The sequence below is a fragment of the Condylura cristata genome, unplaced genomic scaffold (assembly GCF_000260355.1).
Source record: "Condylura cristata isolate star-nosed mole 26May11 unplaced genomic scaffold, ConCri1.0 scaffold00021, whole genome shotgun sequence".
Lineage (NCBI taxonomy): Eukaryota > Metazoa > Chordata > Mammalia > Eulipotyphla > Talpidae > Condylura > Condylura cristata.
This window is the reverse complement of record NW_004567122.1, coordinates 30023577-30044408: the sequence shown is the minus strand read 5'-3', so window position 1 is coordinate 30044408 and position 20832 is coordinate 30023577. Positions and strand designations below refer to the sequence as shown.

The window sequence follows — 20832 nt, the reverse complement described above, 5'->3', positions numbered from 1 at the left end:
GACAGAGTGGGGAATAGAACAGGCAGGTGGACTGAAATACACTGCTGAAGGGAGCATCAGATGAGACAGGAGAGATCTGCTTTACCATGTGGGTCACCCCGTGTCCGGGCATCAAATTCATGCTGCAGTGGCTGTGGACAGCCTCATAGTGCTGTGTTTTAACCCACTAGAGAGGGCCCCATGGCATATGATTCTTTTAATGTATTTCTGGATTCATCATATAAGGATTTTTTTCTCTAAAAATACTAACTTTTGAAGAAAAAAAAAAAAAAACTTGGGCTCTCCCTGGTGGAACAATGTGTTAAAGCACAGCACTATGAAGCTCTCTGGAGTGAATCCACTATAGCATGAGTTTGTTCCCTGGCCAGGGGGCTGACCCACATGTCGCGGCAGACCTCTTCTGACCCCCCCCTCCCTAACTGTTCCCCTCAGCAGTGTACTCTGTCAATCTGCCTGTTTTGCTTCCCACTCTCTGGTGGGAATCTTCTCACCCACGACACCTCTGGTCTGTACCTCAGTTCTGTGAGCATAAATAAATACACCTTTTTTAAAAAAATAACTTTTTATTAGCCATACGTTCCTCAAAGGCTGCTTTTTATAAACCATACCTTCCTCAAAGGCTGTAGTATCAAAATAGGCATATAAAAGATCTAAAATGTGTTAGTTGCAGTAAAGTGAAAATACAACTATAACAAAATTTCTTTTACCATTAAAGTAACTGCATACTATCTTCCTAAGACTTTGGCCTGTACTGATTCTGATGTAATATCTGACTTTAATCCCTTATGCCATTTCATAAAATAGATCTGTTCTTAACAGCCATGCTTATCTCCTGGAGCTTTTTTTCAATATGTTAGTCTTTACTAGAAGTCTAAAGCCAAATAGTGCAGTCCTTCACATTCTTCGGTAGTTCTTCATAATTATACCACTGTAATGCTATCAGCACTTAGCTGGTGGGAGAGTTGGGCTCTGAGGAGCACGCTCACAGTCTTCACTCGGTACTTGGTCATACTGAGTCTTAAAATATCCTTCCATATTGGAAGGTGGCATGGATCTCAGGGATAAGTGGCTACTGCCGATGTAGCTTCTGGCAGAGGACATGGGGCTTTTTGGGGGCACATATTCCCTGATTTCATGATAAATGTCCTTTTTATATTTTTCTTCTCGGTGCTTTTTATGACAACAAAAGACGGTCAGACCAATGAGCACTAGAGCAAGTAAAGTTCCTATAATGCTCCTGCAGTTGTTCCAGTTCTATTTGAAGGGGGAACAACATCCAGGTAGAGCAGGCACTCGTCAGAGCCCACTGTTTTTGACTGTACAGCTGTATGTTGCAGAGTACTGGTACTGGCATTTTTTTTTTTTAAAGATTTATTTATTTGTGCATACAGAACTGGGGTACAGGCCAGAGGCTCAGGGGCGGTGAGAGGCTTCACCAGAGACAGAGTGGGGAACAGAACAGGCAGATGGACGAAGTACACTGCTGAGGGCAGCAGCGGGCGGGTCAGGAGAGGTCTGCCACACCATGTGGTCACCTCCAGGGCAGGCGGGGAATCGAACTCATGCAGAAGCGGCTTTAGATTCTCAGTGCTGTGTTTTAACCCGCTGCACCACCAGGGAGGGCCTGGTACTGGCATTTTTATAGATATAACTGGTGAATTCATACCTGCTAACCACAAGAAGGGCAGCTTCTGTGAATTAGAGACTTTTTGCCACTCATTGTAATGGAAGTGAACCTTCTTTTGGTTCACATTTTAGTTAAAAGTCATTTCCACTTTCTTCTAACCCATCAATGTAACACTTTGTACCTGAAGGTTAACAAGAACTGTGAGCTGAAACTTATTTCCAATACTGGGAGCTTTTTTCAGTTTGCACTGACAGGTGCCAATATATGACAACTGTAGATCTGTTACATTTATTGATACATCACCAGATTTGAGATCACTGCTTATAAAATGTACTCGTCCTTTCAGATCTTTACAGTAGTCCTCAAAAATTTTGTTTCCAGAATACAAAACAATCACTTGTTCCACCTGCTGATTATCAGCTGGTGACAGCAGCTACTCAATGTCCAGCGGTCCCTGGTCTTCTGAACCAAGGGTAAATTTGTACGGTGGATACACAGTTTCTCTTTTGGTCTTCTCAATCATTTGCTCAGGAGTAGTAATACCAAAACTTCTGGTGAAATCCGCAATTCCACACAGAAACACAAAATGCAGTAAAAGGCCATGGTGGCAGCTGGGCCGTGGGCGGCAAATGCAGGAAGGCAGCTCTTGTCCCGGGTCTCAGACCATTTTGTGAGGATTTTTTGCATGTGTACTGATTAGGGATATTGGTCTGTAATTTTCTTTTTTCGTTTTGTTTTGGTGTTAGAGTAATGTATTTTGTTAGTATTCCTTTTTTTTTCATTTTCTGGCAGAGTCTGAGCACAATAGGTATTAGTTCATCTAGTCTGAAGGTTTGGTAGAATTTACTTGTTAAGTCATCTGGTCGCAGATTTTTGGTTTTTCTGGAGAGTTTTGATTACTGTTTTAATTTCTTTGCTTATGATCAGTACTTCTACTTCTTTGCTCAGGATTTCTACTTCTTCCCTATTCAGTCTCAATGGTTATGTAGTTCTAAAAATTTGTTCATGTCTTCTAGATTTTTGAATGTTAGTATTTAGATGTTCATAAGTCTCTAATTAGCCTCCAAATTTCTGCAGTATGTGTTGGGATCTCTTTCATTTTTGATTCCATGTATTTGAGATTTTACCCCTATTTTTCTAGTGAGCCTTGTTAGAGGTTTCTCTACTTTTCCAAAGAATCAGCTTTTGGTTTAATTAACCTTTGGGGGGTGGTCTTTTAAATTTCTTTACCGTTTATATCTAAAAGTTTTGACTTTTATTATTTCTCTTCTACTGACTTTTGGATTTGTTTGTTCTTTTTTGAATACTTTGCAATAACAAAGATAGTTATTCATCTGTGTTCTTGTTGCTTGATGTGGGCCTGACTGCTATGTATTTCCCTCATAGTACTGCTTTTACTATATCCCATTAAATTTTTGCAACGTTGTATCATTATCATTTGTCTCGAGATACTTTTTAATTTTTCTTTGATTTCCTCATTAACCAAGTAGTCTTTCAGTAGTGTATTCCCTGCTTTCTTTTGATATCTTTATTTCTAGATTTGATGCTTTATGGTCCAAGAAAATGCTAGGTATGACATCAGGCTTTGTAAATTTGTTGATATTTGTTTTATGTCCCAGAATGTGGTATATTCTGGAGAATATCCCATGTGCACTTGAGAAAAATATATTTTACTTTTGGGGCTATAGTGCCCTGTAAATGTCCATTAGGTCCATGCAGTCTTTGTTTAAGGATATTGTATCCTTGTTTATTTTCTGTTCAGTTAATCTATCCATTGGGGAGAGTGAGGTATTGACATCTCTGTCAATGTCTACACTTTACTTATTTCGCAGTATGTATATTTATAATTTAGAGAAACATTTTAAACATTTTTTATATGACTACTATACTTAATTTTAAGAAGCTCAAGAATATTTAAACTTTTTTTCAATTTTATCTTGTTTTTGCTCAAGCAGTATCAAGAATTCTATGTTCCTTAAGAAAGAAGCAATGTCTAATATATTCTCATAATTAAAAACAGCATTAAAAGCCAATGACACTTCAATTTAAAAAATTGTGGTTAGGAAACACAAGTCTAAAAATTCATCACAAATGCTATAGGCTAAACACCAAAGTTCAAAAAAATAAATGAATATAGTAAACCACAAAAAGAAAATATTCTTTAAACAGGGAACTGACTGACACCCCCCCACCCCCCGGGTCTTAGAAAGGAAGACATTTTAAAATCCTTTGGACATAATATTATATCCAACAATGTTTAAGTAGTCAAAGTACACTAAATTTTAAAATTCATTACTTTCTGACACCTCCTTGAAAACAAAGCTTTCTCTAACATTGCAGTTATAAAAAACAAGCAGTTCTATGATATTGTACTACTTATACTAAGCTTCCCATCAATCAGAAAAGAGCACAAAAGAAAAAAACCCTAAAGAAGAATCATGGGGTGTCCAGAAAAACAGAAATTAATTTAAAATGCTTAATCACGGAATCAGGGTTATAGGATAGTATTCGCAACAAGAGTCAGGGGTCAACATAAACCAGAGAGCAAAGGATATACTACCACCTATAATCAGGTCTGGTCTGGAGAAGGAAATTAGTACAGAGAAATCCTAAAGAAGAGAAACACCTTCAGTTCACATTTTACTCTGCTATAAGCAAACCAAATAAATGTAAGACATCAAAATATAAGAAAAGGCCCTCCCTGGTGGCGCAGCAGGTTAAAGCACTGCACTAAGAAGCTAAAGCCACTTCCGCAAGAGTTCGATTCCAGCCTGCCCCGGAGGCGACCACATGGCGTGGCAGTCCTCTCCTGACCCGCCCGCTGCTCCCCTCAGCAGTGTACTTCGTGGATTTGCCTGTTCTGCTTCCCGCTCTGTCTCTGGTGAATCCTCTCACCCTCCGCATCTCTGGCCTGTACCCCAGCTCTGTACGAATAAATAAATAAATCTTTTAAAAAAAAAAAAATATATATATATATAAGAAAAAATAATTTAGAGTGTAACCATAGCACTTTTATTTGAGGAATTTTATGTAGCATATATAGCAAAATCACAACTAGCAGACTCACAAGAAATCCAGAGGGAAAAGATGCCATTTTAATTACTAACATAACATTATATATTAGTATAATATAACAAATATATATAAATGTATATATATTTATTATTATTATTACTAGTCCTGTCTTAAATCAGAGTCATTACTGGATATTTATTTAGTTTAATTTTAAGTTTCCACCAGTTCCAAAAAACACATCAGATGAACTAACATCAACTGCTACAAACTGTACCTATGGCTTTCCACAACAGGATAAATTTTAAAATATGATATAAAGTATCAGTCTCTCCAAGAATATCTAAACAACATCTAGAGTACCTGGAATTTTAATATTCACAACATTCTGAAATCCCTTAGAAGACAGAAAATCATTGTTTTCAAGGTTTATTTTCTTTCTACCAATATATATATATATGAAAATACACAATTTCTTTTCATTCTTACTTCCTCCAGTCATTATTTGGTGAAATGCAACATTGTTTTTCTTGCTTCAATATGAAATATGATACTTTAGAATACTTACTTGAATATTATGCTTCTTAAAACACTCCAAAAAATTTCCGCAGAGGTTTTAATTTTCTACATTTTAATAGCTTTAACATGGGATTAAGATACATGTATACGTACATATGTGATATATTAAGATACATCCATACAGCACTCTTAATAAATGTCTAGGCACTATGTTAAAAATCAATCTGATGGCCCTTCCTGGTGGCAACAACAGATTAGGGTGTAGCACTGCAAGCTAGCCATAGCCGCATCAGTGCCAATTTGATCCCCAGCTGGGGAGGTGACCCACATGGCGCAGCAGTCTCCTGCCTCACCTGCTGCTCCCCTCAACAGTGTACTTCATCGTTCCGCCTACTCTGCTCCCCACATTGTCTCTGTGATCCTCTCACCGCCCCTGCACCTCTGGCCTGTACCCCAGTTCTGTATGCGTAAATAAATCTTAAAAAAAAAAAAAAGCAGCACAATTTAAAAAAATCTGATAAAATTCTTATATGTGAGTAATGTGCATATAATTTATATTAAACAAATATAACTTACACAAAGTGAACATATATCAGGGGCCTCACTGGTGGCCTAGGGATTTCAGTCTCAGTGTTATCACCACTAAGGTCTGCACTGGATCCCTGCTAGGAAGCTAGCCCCACATATGGTGCAGCAGCTTTTCTGTCTTGCCAACTGCTCCTTAAGCTTAACAATGCATTTCAGTAAATATACCTGTCCTGCTCCCTATCTATGGTGAGTCATTTCATAACCCACACCTCTGGCCTATACCCTAATTCTTTATTTAAAAACAAAAACAAAAAACAAGAGTGAACATATGTCAGAATATGAAAAACTAAAAAATTTAACTTTCTTCTTAAAACAATTTTAAGAATTTCATTACAGTAGAAAGGAAACTTTGTATAGCAAATAAAATATGATAAGTAGCCATTATTTTAAGAATGTATGCTCATCACAGATTTTTCTTTTCCACAGTTTCACAAGAAATTAGCAACATTTAGTATCTTTTGCACCAATTTTGTGTTCAATGTTTTAAGTAAAAAAAGCCATCCATATTAAGTCACAAATAGACTAAAGTGAAAAAGTAATCACATGCAGAGTTCCTTAAATCAGTTAAGAATCATAATCTGAGGAACAAAGCTTACCTCCCACATTTTCATTTTATATTGTAATTGGTAATATTTTCCTTGAAAAGTAGCTGATTATCTAATACCCTGAAAATGTTGGTACTGAACACATAAATAACTTAGTGTCAATTTTTTAACAAGAATCCTTAAATACCAAATATCAACTTTTACTTTAGGAAATAAAAAATACAAATTTGGTAAAGCTTTCAAATATTATACATTAAATAATGAGGGTATTTCATATAACTTTTGTAGAGAAAGTTAACTCTTTAACTTTCTTTACAGAAAAAAGTCAGACAAAAAATAACATACCTGCTGCTTCTAGTAATGCTTCTAGTCGTGCCTGTGTCTCTGGATCCACTGTGCGTAAATCTGCTCCTTCTGCTGTACTTGATAAGAATATCTCTGATGTTGTTTTAAGCACTGGATTATCCAGATCCTCTTGGTCCAAAATAAATGATTCAACCTGTTTTAATTAAAGATATCAATTACCGTTAGAATACTTACAATTTAAGTTGACTGCTGAATTGTAACCTAAATATAACCAGGTAAGTTATGGAGACTATAGGAAGAGAATCTGAGTGTCTCCCAACCGCCTGCTTATCTTCAGGAATGTTTACAGGTATAACCCAGGCAAACCAGATTCATATGCTAGCACAGAGCCTAAGAATCAGTGTTTTGTTTTTATTAACAAAACATGTACATGGACACAGACACATAGGAAGATGTATATAATACCAGGTAGTAAAAAGACAGCATAACATAGTTAAGTTATTAAAGCAAAGCTTTTCTAATTTAATCAATGCTAACTCTTAAACAAAATAAAGTAAGATTTAACCCACTGACAGCTATCTACAGTCATATAGATAAGAAAGTTCCATAAGCCAAAAACCGTCCTTATTTGCTCACTGTTCTACCCTGTAGGTCTAAGAATACAGCATACATAGCAAGTTTTAATACATACTTCTTGAAATGAATGTTAGAAGAAAATCAACTTATGAAATAAACATAAACACTTTAATTTCAAAGTTAATTCTAAATTATTTTTAGAAGCTTTATCAATTATGCATAAAAGAAATGGGATGCAGCCAGACTGCAGTGAGTGAGAGGATTCATCAAAGACAGAGTCAGGAGCAGAACAGGCATGTCGATGAAATACACTGCTGAGGGGAGCAGCCGGTGTGTCAAGAGAGATCTGCCCACCATGTGGGTCAGCTCCCTGATTGGGAACTGAACTCCTGCCGCAGGGGCTTCAGATAGATTCAGTGTGATGCTTTAACCCTTTGTGCCACGAGGTAGGGCCCCCTAAATCAAAAGGCCATTCATAACAGTAATTCCACTTTTAAAAATCTGTCCTTAAAATATTACCAGAAAGCCAAACAAACAAAAAAAAAAAATGGGTTTGCAGGGCCCTCCCTGGTAGCACAACAGGTTAAAGTGCAGCACCATGAAGCTAGCTGCAGCCCCTTCAGCACAAATTCCATCTCCAGCCAGGATGTGACCCACAGAGGGGGCAGATCTCTCCTGACCAGCCTGCCGCCCCCCTCAGCAGTGTTACTTCACCAACCTGCCTATTGTGCTCCCCACTCTGTCTCTGTTGAATCCCCTCACTGCCCCTGCATCTCTGCCCTGTACCCCAGTTCTGAATCATTAGTAAATAAATCTTTCAAAAAAGTATTTGCAGATACAAACCATTAACTACAATTTTCATTTAATTTTATTCATGCTTTCTTTATGCCATTAAATGTGCTTCAAAACATTGATTTTAATGACTGCAGAGTCCATACTATGAATATACCAAATATACTTACCTAATTATGTATTCATGTTAATGTCTTATTTTATTTTTAAAAAAACAACTCTGATGTTATATAGTATTATATATACTATGGAGATAAATACAACGTATCTGCATCATGTAACAATTTAAAATTCCAAGTTAAGGATTCCAATTCTCTTCCATTTATTCCATGAACTCAACTATAACAAAGGGTGTCAAAGCATTAACTACAATTCAAAAAATCAAGGAGGAAAATTCTAATGGGGAATTTGATAAGTATATTTTGTATATTCATAGGATGTACTATGTGCATTTATTAAAAACAATGTTTTGAAGCATATTTAATGACATGAGAAAGCATGAATAAAATTAAGTGAAAATTGCATGATTCAAAACAGTATTTATTTTGTTAAAATTATGTATTTATATTAACATGAGTACTTGTGTATATAACCATAAGCTAGTATTTATGTACCTATGTCTATAACATGCAAGTACCTATAGGAAGGGATTGTGTATATATACTTGTAGATAGAAAATCAGGAACAGAAATGTTAAGTACTTCTCCAAGATCACACAGCTAATAAATGGCAAAGCCAGATTTCAAACCCAGGCCGTACATCTATAAGAATCTGTGTTCTTAACCATAAGGCATTATACCATATAGATATATTTTTAAGAAGGATCACAGGGCCTACCTAGTGGCACAGGGGTTAAATCTCAGTGCTATCAAACTATCATCAGCCACCGCTGTATGACTTTCCAGTCAGGGAGCTAGTAACCCATGGCACAGAAGACCTGTCCTGTGTGACCCACTGCTCCTCAGCAGAGTGTATTTCAGTAGATCTACTTCTTCTGCTCCCCACTCTGTCTCTGGTGAATCCCCTTACCCTCCCCCTCACCTCTAGCCTTAGATCCCAATTCTTGTATACATAAATAAATAAAATGAATCTTTAAAAAAGGATCATGTTATTTTGGATATTACTGACATATTTGGCGATATGGTTATCAATTTTCACAATGGTATTTCACCAAAAAAAGATATTTAAGCTAATAAAGACAGTAAAGTTAAAATGATTTGAAATATTTTAATGTTTAGTAACATAATATGATTTTACAAAATAAATCTTAAAACTACAGCTGTAACAATATTAAGTCGTGTACTATGTTGAACCAAGCTTCTTTAATATAGAACTAACAGAGATTCTATTCTAGACTCATGTCTACAGGTAAATGTAGACTACCAGTTGTCTATCTGCTTATATTAAGAAGTTTGGTGCAAGTACAAGAAATTATTAGGTATCTGCAGACCTATATACTTGCAGTTGTAAAAATAGATATCTGTCATTTCAAATTCTGGAATTTTACAAATAGAGGTGGTGTGTATTTATAGGACTTTATTTTTTTTAAGATTTTATTTATTTATGCATATAACTGGGGTACAGGCCAGAGGTGTGGGGGTTAAGGGGATTCACCAGAGACAGAAAATGGGGAACAGAACAGGCAAACTGACTGAAATATACTGCTGAGGGGCCCAGCGGGCAGGGACAGGAAAGGTCTGCCATGCCATGTGAGTCACCTCCCTAGCCAGGGATCAAACTCATGCTGCCATGGCTGCAGATAGCTTCGTAGTGCTGTGCTTTAACTCCTAACATCACCCAGGAAGTCCCTTATATTTTTTTTTTTAAACAACATTGGTGTGATATAGCATTATATATATATTATGGAGATAAATACAGCATTATCTGCATCATGGAGCATTTTAAAATTCTAAGTTCAGGATTCCAATTCTTTCCCATTTATGCCATGACCTCAACAACTATAACAAAAGATGTCAAAGAGAAGTAAATGATAGAACAATATGCATTAAAGGGAGCAATACCACTTTTAGCTCAAGTAATCCAAGGAAATTTTACATAACAAGTAGCATGTGAGTGCTATCCTTTGAAGAATGCATACAATGCATTTCAATAAATAGGGATAGAGGTGGAAGGGAATGAAATTAAAAATGGCCTTGAAGATTTGTAAAGTGATGATTATCGACCTCACAAAACATAAGGTATTTCATACATTGTAAGTGGGAATAAAAATAAGGCTGCTACCATGGGAAAGTATGGCAGTTCAAAAATAAAACAGAATCACTGCATGACCCTGAAATTCTAAGAGATGTGAAAAGACACATCTCTTACCAACAAATTCAATAGTGCTACCAAAAGGCTATACCACAGTCTAGATGGGTTGCAGGCTATGCTGTCTACCTATATGTACATTCTATGATGTTTATGAATCACCTAGTGATACACTTCTCAAAATGTATCCCCATCATTAAGAGATACATGACAATATACACCTAAAAGAACTGAAAACATGCATTTTCACACAAAAACCTGTACAGTGTTTGTTCATAACTGCATCATGCATAACGCCCTACATAAGGAAACCCAAATGTCAGCTGACAAATGGATAAACAAAATGAAGTATATCCAAACAATGGAATTCAGTCATAAAAGAGATTAAGTACTGACATTTCCATACCCTAGAAGAAACTTTAAAACATCAAGCTCAGTGAAAGAAGAAGCCAGACATACAAAGTCAAAGATGATTCCAAAATAAGCATATCCATAGACAGAAAGTAGATAGTGACTACCTATTAAGTCAGGAAATAGAGAAACAGGACCGAGTGTGAATAGGTCTAAAGATTCTTTTTGGAGGACCCTCCCTGGTGGCACAGCGGGTTAAAGCACAGCACTGAGAAGCTAAAGCCACTTTTGGATGCGTTCAATCCCTGCCTGCCTGGGAGGTGGCCCACATGGCCCAGCAGACCTCTCCTGACCCGCCCACTGCTCCCCTCAGCAGTGTACTTCATCCATCTGCCTGTTCTGCTCCCCACTCTGTCTCTGGTGCATCCTCTCACCACCCCTGCATCTCTGGCCTGTACCCCAGATCTTTGTGCATAAATAAATAAATCTTTAATAAAAAAATTTGTTTTGGAAGGATGGAAATATTTTCAGTTAGATAATAGTAAATTCTGCACAATCTTGTGAATACACTAAAAACGATAGAATTGCATACTTTAAAATACTAAATCTTATGACAAGAGTTATTAACTCAATAACTTTATGGTTTAAAAAAACCACACACATGGCACACATTCCTAAGTTTGGGGGAAGAAGCAAGTTCAGAATAACATCATGAAACAGAAATATGTCCTTTCCCTTCAGAGGGCTTATAACCTCTCTGAGAATTGTAACTCATAAGACAATTTCTGAATTTAATTCCCCAGTTCTTAACAGTGCACATAAATTCAAGTTTTGACCAGCTCAATGGAAAAAATACTACACTAGAAACCAAGAGAACTAGGTTAATGTACCAGTTTCTTCAGGCACTGTATGTGACCTGAGGCAATTCAACCTTTCTGACATTTCATTTCATTCTCAATAAACACACACAATACTTGGTCCACATATTGTACAATGCAATTGAAATGACAGAAGATTTCTAAATTAATAAAACTACATAAATATTATTTTTAGAATATAAATCTGTGTGATTACAACATTTTTGTCTTGTCCCATAACCCACACCAGAGTCTATCTTCAATGGCTTTCAAACTGGTAGAATTACACTAAGAACCTAGCCTGATGCATTTTTATCAGCATTCACTTGAATTTTCTTTTTTCTATGTCTATTTTTTCAGTTTTATTGAGATATAACTAATATTTAACATTGCTAAAAGAATTTCATGTATGTAAATATTGTGAAATGACTACCACAGTTAATAGGCATCATTTTACATAGTTAGAAATATTTTTTCTTGTGATGATCACTTTAACCGTCAAGTGTACCTATGGACATTTCATACTTACATTTTCATCTAATTATAAGGTCAACATTTAAGTATCTAAGAATATTTATGGAAAAGTCAGAATTAGTTATACATCACTAAACACATAAATGATTTGGGTACATTTTTGTCAATTAGATGTGCCGAAAAATACTCAATTTTAGTATTGCCTTTTTCCCATCCTCTCTGAAATTTAAAAAACCCATTCAATATAAAATCAATTAAAGGACAACATATCCAATTATGCCTACTACTTTGTAAATATTTGGGATATTACTTTTGGCAGTTTATAAACATCTTATCTGATAAACCTGTTGAAATATGTTTTTATATTTTTGAGTATAAATAGCAAGCATTACCTGAAAATATATCTCATCAGTCAAGCTAGAAACATGGAAAAATTAAAATCAGTTCCATCCCTTTAATATAAAAGGATTCAGGACATAGCACACAAAAAGTCTATAGAATGGCTGTGTCATTCTATAATGACATACCTACAAAATTAGTCTTCATATAAATAAACATAAAACCTCAGGTTCTTAAATATAGCTAAAAGCTTACAGAAAATTCCTTATTGCTTTATGATAAAGTTACACAGCTGATTGCTCTCCTGCGGTTTCAATCAGCAGCAAACAAAATATTCACCTTTAGTGGTACTGTTTTGCCAATGGCAAGAAAGTTTATTTCAATTTTTCAAACATTGCAGATTTTTTCTACCACTGGTTAGGTACAAAAATAAAAGGTGAAGGTAAATGGATAAGAGGAAGTCTGGTCCGCAAAAAACTGGGTTTTCTCTTTAGCTAATATCTCCTAATATGCTAAATGTAAATCAGTGTATTTTCCTCCTCAAAAGTCTTTTTCCCCTGCCTTCTTTTTGAAAATGAGTATTGCAGTCTTAGCTAGATTTTAAACAAAGGCAAGAAAGAACACATATTTTGTCTCATTTTTTTGGGTTCCATTTGACATTTCAGAAATGAACCACTGGATGGCAACAGTTACTAAGGAATTTAACCAGATTCAACTATTATTTCATTAAAAACAAACAAAAAACCCTGAGTCACCCTGATCAAAATCTAGTTAGAAAGATGATTTATTAACCCAGCTATGAGTTAGCCAAAACTCACCTACACTTAAAAAAAAATTCCATGAAGCTTAAATAAGCAGTTATATATAATTAGTTTTCAATAATATTAATATTTTAAGTCTTATAATAGTAAAATAAATAGTAATAAAACCTAACCATATATATCTCTGTCGATCACCAATTATTACCTTTTCTAAGGTTATTTTTTTGGAAATAGCATTGCTAGTTAGAATAATATGTAAAAAGGAATATTCTATCATAAAACATCAATAGTATACATTTTTGTATATATTCTCATCATGTTGTCAAATGCTGTAATTATAAAACTCATCAAGCTCTCAAATGTTGAAAATAGATTTTTTACAAAATCTCTTTTAATACACAAAATGATCTATGAATTTTTATTTTTAACACAATACATGAATTTGCATTGAGATAGAGACTAAAATATCAGTAGCCACAATTGATTTCTGATAACCTTGAAAAACAATCCCCTAAGTTCCAAATGGAGCTAAGACCAAGCTCATGAGGTTAAAATTTATAAAATACTCTCTCTCTCTTCATAAACCTTCAAAAATAAAGTTCCTTTAAGAAATTCAAATTTGGGGCCCGCCCTGGTGGCGCAGCGGGTTAAAGCACAGCACTGAGAAGCTAAAGCCACTTCCACATGAGTTTGATTCCTGCCTGCCCCGGAGGTGACCACATGGCGTGGCAGACCTCTCCTGACCCGCCTGCTGCTCCCCTCAGCAGTGTACTTCATCCATCTGCCTGTTCTGCTCCCCTCTCTATCTCTGGTGAATCCTCTTACCCTCCACATCTCTGGCTTATACCCTAGTTCCATATGAATAAATAAATCTTTGAAAAAAAAAAATGGGTTAAAGCACAGAACTATGAAGCTCTCTGAAGCCACGAGTTCCATCCCCAGCCAGGGGGTGACCCACATGGCGCAGCAGACCTCTCCTGACCTGGCCGCTGCTCCCCTCAGCAGTGTACTTTATCCATCTGCCTGTTCTGCTCCCCTCTCTATCTCTGGTGAATCCTCTTACCCTCCACATCTCTGGCTTATACCCTAGTTCCATATGAATAAATAAATCTTTGAAAAAAAAAATGGGTTAAAGCACAGAACTATGAAGCTCTCTGAAGCCACTGCAGCACGAGTTCGATTCCTGGTCAGGGAGCTGACCCACATGGCGCAGCAGACCTCTCCTGACCTGGCCGCTGCTCCCCTCAGCAGTGTACTTCATCCATCTGCCTGTTCTGCTCCCCTCTCTATCTCTGGTGAATCCTCTTACCCTCCACATCTCTGGCTTATACCCCAGTTCCATATGAATAAATAAATCTTTGAAAAAAAAAAATGGGTTAAAGCACAGAACTATGAAGCTCTCTGAAGCCACTGCAGCACGAGTTCGATTCCTGGTCAGGGAGCTGACCCACATGGCCCTGCTGACCTGTCCTGACCTGCCCACTGTTCCCCTCAGCCGTGTATTTCAGTAAATCTGCCTGTTCTGCTCCCCATTCTGTCTGTAGTGAATCCTCTCACCCCCATATCTCTGGCCTATACCCTAGTTCTGGTATGCATAAATAATTTTTAAAAAGATTTATTTATTTATGCTTACAGAAGATTCACCAGAGACAGAGTGGGGAGCAGAACAGGCAGATTTACTGAAATACACTGCTGAGGGGAGCAATGGGTAGACAGGAGAGGTCTGCTGCGCCATGTGGGTTACCTCCCTTGCCAGGGATAGTACTTGTGCTGCAGTGGTTGTGGATAGCTTCATGGTGCTATGCTTTAACCACCAAGGAGGGCCCAGAACTCTTTCAACAGCAACATCCACTACAAAACATGCCCAAAGATTCACTCAGAGGAAGGAAGTAATAAAGTTGCAACCCAGCAACTCAAATGATGTATTAAAATACATACATTCATAAAGAATGAATTTTGCTGATTCTGTAAGACTCTGTAAATACAATCAACATTTTAAATACTAGAATGAAAAGGCTACAAGAAAAACTGTGTTCCCTAGTTCAGATCCACAATAATCTTCTTAAAAGAACATAAATAGTTTCTTAGGATTTCTGATGCTTCATTTCACAACAGTATGAGAAAAAGCATCATGCTTTTTCTAATACCAAGTTAAAGCTAGAGAAAATGAATTCTATTTGGCCAAGCTACAGAAATTTCATTTCTTAACTACAGTTTTAATATAGTCACTATTATTTTTGAAGTCTCTAAATGTGATCACTTTATTTTTATATAATATGATAGTTTATTTTTACATCATTTTGTACATTTTTTTTTTCATCTCAATTTTAATCCCTGTGGGTTTCCCATCACCGAGTCACCCATGTGCCATCACCATAGTCCTGAGCACTTCCCTCCCCGTTTCTGATTCCATTCCCCACTCCACCCCCATAAAATGTCTCTGGTATATGGCTGTTCATTATTCGAATTATTTTCTCGCCTGGCCCATTATACTCCTGCTATGAGCGAAACCATCGGGATTTTTCTTTTTCTTTCTGGCTTATCTCACTAAGCATGATCTTTTCCAGCTCCATCCAAGTTGCTGCAAAAGACATGTGTTTCTTTTTTTGTGATGGCTTTTTTAATGATATCTTCTATTAAGTACTTTAAAAACACATTTATACAATTCCTCTCTCTGGGTGTCAGTATTTTCGACATAGTATTCCATTCAATCATCTTAACCACTTGATAAAATAAATCGAGTGATCTTCATTTTAACTAACTGAAATTCAAAAAAGTTAAGTGACTTGAGCACACATAACCATGTAGTTACCTAAAGACTTCAAAGCTCACGTCTTTTCAAAGTGATCTCCCAAACAGTGGAATTTAAAAATAAAAATACTAACAAATGAAGTACACAGAAAATCTAGAAGTATCATGTCACAATTTAACCATAAAAGTTTTATCAGGAAAAAAAAGTCTTTAAAAATAATGGATTTAATTCTATTTCCTCTCTCCCAGAGCTCTTACAGATACAGACAAGTCATGCTTTTATTTAGTAATTTCTGGCAACTACATCTACATTATTTCTAACCAGTACACAAACAACAAAGTTTGTGCCACAATTGGTTTTTTAAAAAGTAGACTGCTCACATACTCATTAGAAATCACAAGGAATGAAGTATATGGCAATTAAGGACATTAAAATTTTAGCTTTGAAAAAAGAAACATTACGCTGTATTTTCCCTATGGAAATAAATGGGTTTGGTTGAGTTCAGAAAGAAGTCCTGGGTTCTGCTTTAAATAGAAAATAAATACTGATGTCTAAAGAAACACTCAATTTTAGTAAGTAAAAAAAAACCTCAAGCATCTATAAACCTCCAATTAATATCATTAAGACTGAGAACAAGGGGGGAGGCCTCCCTAGTGGCACAAGGGGTTAAAGTTCAGCACTAAGATGCTATCTGTAGTCATTGCTGCACAAGTTCCATCCCCTGCCAGGGGGATGACCCACATGGCACAGCAGATCTCTGTCTTGCTTGCTGCTCTTCTCAGCAGTGTGTTTCAGCTGACCTGCCTTTTCTGTTCCCCACTTGGTCACTGGTTATTCTTCTTACTTCCTGTAACCCCACTCTCTTATGTATAAATTAAAAAATCTTTAAAAAAAAAGGTTAAAGGGCAAGGAAACTAAGATTGCCAGATCTGATTTTAGCTAATCTTTTTTACCTCCCTGAGGTTCATTTTCCTCAACTTTAAAATAAGTATAAAATATAAAAAGAACAGCAATTAGTATATTACTGGTTTATTGATAGTTAAGTCGAATAAGAATACTAAAATTACATAAGTGAGTAACACATGGTAACTCCTCAACAAATATCAGTTATTATTGGTAATAGCACTATTAAATTCAATTTACCTAAAGACCTTTCTTACTCTCTACACTCTATAAAAATAATATAAAATCTATTATACTTGTCTCAAACAAACAAGTAACCTGAGCACACACAATCATAGAAATTTATTAAACACTTACCATGAGAACACAAAATTAAATAAGACATGATTCCCACTCATTAAGGCAGATAACCAAATAATAAATAAATAAATAAAAATACTATGCTTTATATACAATTACATAGGGAATAAAGTGGAAGAAATGGTCATTTCCAACTGGGGTTATAAAGAAGACAATCAGTTGGAGATGACAACTCTGGAAGAAGAAAATCCAATAGGATAGGAAAGAAGGACAAAAATGACAGCAGCAGTGTACAGTAATAGTAATAAACATGGACTTGGGAATTACGAGTCCAAAATACCTGAATTCAAATCCTGGTTCTCTCATTATTAGATATACAATTTTAATGAATTTAGAATGTCTCTAAACTTTAGCTTCCTTATCTGTAAATTGGGAATAATACAGCTTTCTTCTTGAGAATACATAGGTTAAGTATTATCCCAGCAAGCAATAAGCACTCTGCATATATAGTAGCTATAGTGATTTTAGAAGCATTGGAAGCAAATATACCAGGGCATAAATGGCTTGATATATTCACATAACTACAGCAATTTGATATGGCTGGAATATAAAAAGTAAATAAAGCAGGATACAGCAAGAATAAGGTTTGAAAAACAGAAGCCTAAATCCTAAATAATCTTGTATGCCTTTATCTAAGGAAGAGGAAAGATTTTTTTTTTTTGCCATGAGAATGATGTGATTAAACTGCCATTAGAGAATTTACTCTGATAGCAGGGAGAAGAAGAAATAGAGAGGAATAATCTTGGAGGTAGAAAAACTCAGAGAATACTTACAATAAGTACAGAAAACAAATGATGGTTTGACATAGGGTAAAGGTAGTAATATAGGAAAAGGGAAAATAAACAACATGTCAAGAAAGAACATATTGGACTTAAGTGCCTGCTTCAATAAGCACGATGAGAAAAAATAGCAAATGTTGACTCCAAGGATTCTGAATACAATGACTAGCTTTCGGGCAATATAATTCACAAAGGTGGGGGACTACGCGGATGAAGGAAGAAATGAGCTCAACTTTGGAACTGGGAAGCCTGAGATTTTCATGGCACATATACAGAAGACAGGTGAAGGCCTCTTAGCAAACTGATAAAAGATGTCAGCAAGGAAAACCACATGGATATCTAACAGAAGAAAGCTACTATAAATGCCAAAGGCCCAGAAGCAGCACATGCTTGAAATTTTATAGAATGTAACAAAGCACTTGTAAGCACAAGACCATCTTATGCTGATGGTCTTGGTATCCTTTCATTTTAAATCACTGCCACTTTAAACCTGCCATTTTAAACATGCCACTTTAAACTCTTGATGTAACACACCCAAACATCAACCTTTATATGATTATCCAGCTAATCCAGGGTAATGATCCACACATTGGATTTAGGATCTTGATCTATTACAAGATCAGAGAAAACTAAATGAAGCAATACAATTGAATTGTACAATACCTAGAGCCAACACTCAAATATATAAATTGTTAACATCTAAAAGGAAACTGAAGGATAAATATAACTTGAATAAATAATTTACCTATTTCACACTCCCTGAAATGTTCATATTTTTTAAATGAATGATGACTTCAAGGTCAGGTACCATATTTTTTTCATCTTTATAATTTGAAAGTCTAACACAAAGCTTAACAGTGGACTCCATTTATTATGGAATAAATAAATCCACTCTACCATACCATTCAGAATTCTTTAAAAAATTGCCAAGAACTGTAATCTCTGAAAGACAAAATTTTACTATGCAATATTTGAGTTCATGAAGAGGTTCAACCCTACACTAAACTCTCCATTTTTTTTCTGTAGAGAATGAGTGAATAATTTTAACAGATTAACAACAAAAAGATAATAGAAATAATATATTCCTTTGATACTATGATACTATTCTATATTATGTTGAAGAAATATAGGTCAAACCTATACACCTGATTTAAATACAGCCTTAAATAATGGTCTCTTCAAACTAAAGGAAAATAAATTTTTCTTTGTTAACCTGTTGGTCCAGTCCTAAGTAAAATGCAGTATAGACTCACTGTTCGTAGTCAAAACAACTAGTAATTTAACATAATTGGGAGGGACTATTTGAACAGTGACATCCATGATTTGCTTTGCAACTTAATCATATGGGTAATAACACTGGCTTTGGTGTCAAGCAAATTGTATGTTACTTAGATATTGAATACCTTTTACACGGTTGTTAGAAGACACCTGATGTAGGGACCCTTCCCGGTGGTACAACAGACTAAAGCACAGCACTACAAAGTTAGTAGCTGCCAGCATAAGTTTGATCCCCAGCCAGTGAGCTGACCCACATGGTGTGTCAGACCTTTCCTGCCTTGCCTGCTGCTCCCCTCAGTGGTGTGCTCCGTCAATCTGCCGGTTCTGTTCCCCATTCTGTCTCTGGTGAATCCCTCACACACACCCCACCTCTGGCCTGTACCCCAGTTTTTGTACGCATAAATAAAATCTTTAAAAAAAAAGATATCTGATGTAAATTGTTTAACTGCTATGTTTTTTTGTCCCTCACTTATCCACTTGTGGAAAAATAAATTATGTACACATTCTTCTTGTAGATTACAGTCTACACAGAATACACTTGGACTCTAACTACCCAGGTCAACCATATCTTCCCTCTTCAGCTTTGTTTCCTCTCAAACGTAAGTTTGAGTTTAAAAATAAAAACCCACTAATACTATGATAACTTGCTCTCTGACAGCCTGAAGAACAGGGCTAAAAAGTGAGTCTCCCCTGTTGAACTTCAGTATATAATAGAAGGGCAGAAATTTCAGGAGAGGTAGAATATGATGGAGGGAGAAAGTAATCTTTTATATGTACACAAATTCTGCAGCAAATTAAACAGTCCTTATCACACCTCTTTCAAAGATCAGATCAAGTGAACAAGAACATACCCCACAACCTATAGTAGCCAAAACAACCTTGAAATAGAACAGGGTTGAGAAACATACTCCAATTGAAATACTTATTATAAAAAGGTACAGAAATCAAGAAAACATGGAACTGACATAAGAAGACATGTAGATGACCAGAATAGAAATAAATCTTCATACAGATTTTTAACAAGGGTGGCAAGACAATTCAATGGCAAAAGAAACATTTCATTATGTGTTATCAGGACAACTGCGTGTATCCACTTTCAAAAGACTGAATTAGATCTCATACCTTACATAAAAATTAACTGAAAAAAAGGATCAAAATCCTAAATATAAGAGCTGAAACTATAAAAATTGTAAGAAAAAAACAAAGAAATTGGGTTGTGCATTATTCATAATAGCCAAGACATAGAATCAACCCATATACCTATTAATAAACACAAAAAGAAATTATAGTATATATACTCAGTTAAACAATATTTTCCTAATTAAAAAAAAGACAGTGCTTTTATGGACAACATGAAAGGATTTTAGGAAATTATGCTAAGTTAAATAAATCAGAAAGTAAAAAACAATTTTATGAGATGATTTCACTTACTTGTGGAGTATAAATTTCCAAAGAAAACAAAGTGGTAAAGTACTACTCTTAGGCTCAATTGGGAGGGGACTGGAAGGAAGGATAGAAGGGAGAATGTGATCATATATTGGCACTAGAGCTTTGTGAAGGAATAATGAGGCAGGTAAGAATGATGAGGTGTGAAGCTACAGTCCTGATGTTACACACTTTTGTAAATGAATGGGAGAATAAAAACGTATTAAAAATAAATAATAATTGGGCTTGACTATAATTTTTAAATTTTAATGACAAGAAATCTGAAAAGACAACTTACAGAATGGGAGAAAATATTTGCC

The 20832-nt window shown here is 35.7% G+C and overlaps 1 protein-coding gene and 1 pseudogene across 9 annotated transcripts in view; both read right to left on the bottom strand.

Moving 5' to 3' along the window:
* The window catches only part of LOC101623890 (ankyrin repeat and KH domain-containing protein 1), a 130459-nt gene that overhangs the window by 98964 nt on the left and 10663 nt on the right, over positions 1-20832 (bottom strand). For all 9 annotated transcript variants that reach the window (XM_012727829.1, XM_012727830.1, XM_012727833.1 and 6 more), the window contains exon 2: positions 6637-6790. In XM_012727829.1, the coding sequence (XP_012583283.1) occupies positions 6637-6790 (154 nt within the window). The remainder of the gene's footprint in view (positions 1-6636; positions 6791-20832) is intronic.
* Positions 921-5141, bottom strand: LOC105853896 (annotated as a pseudogene).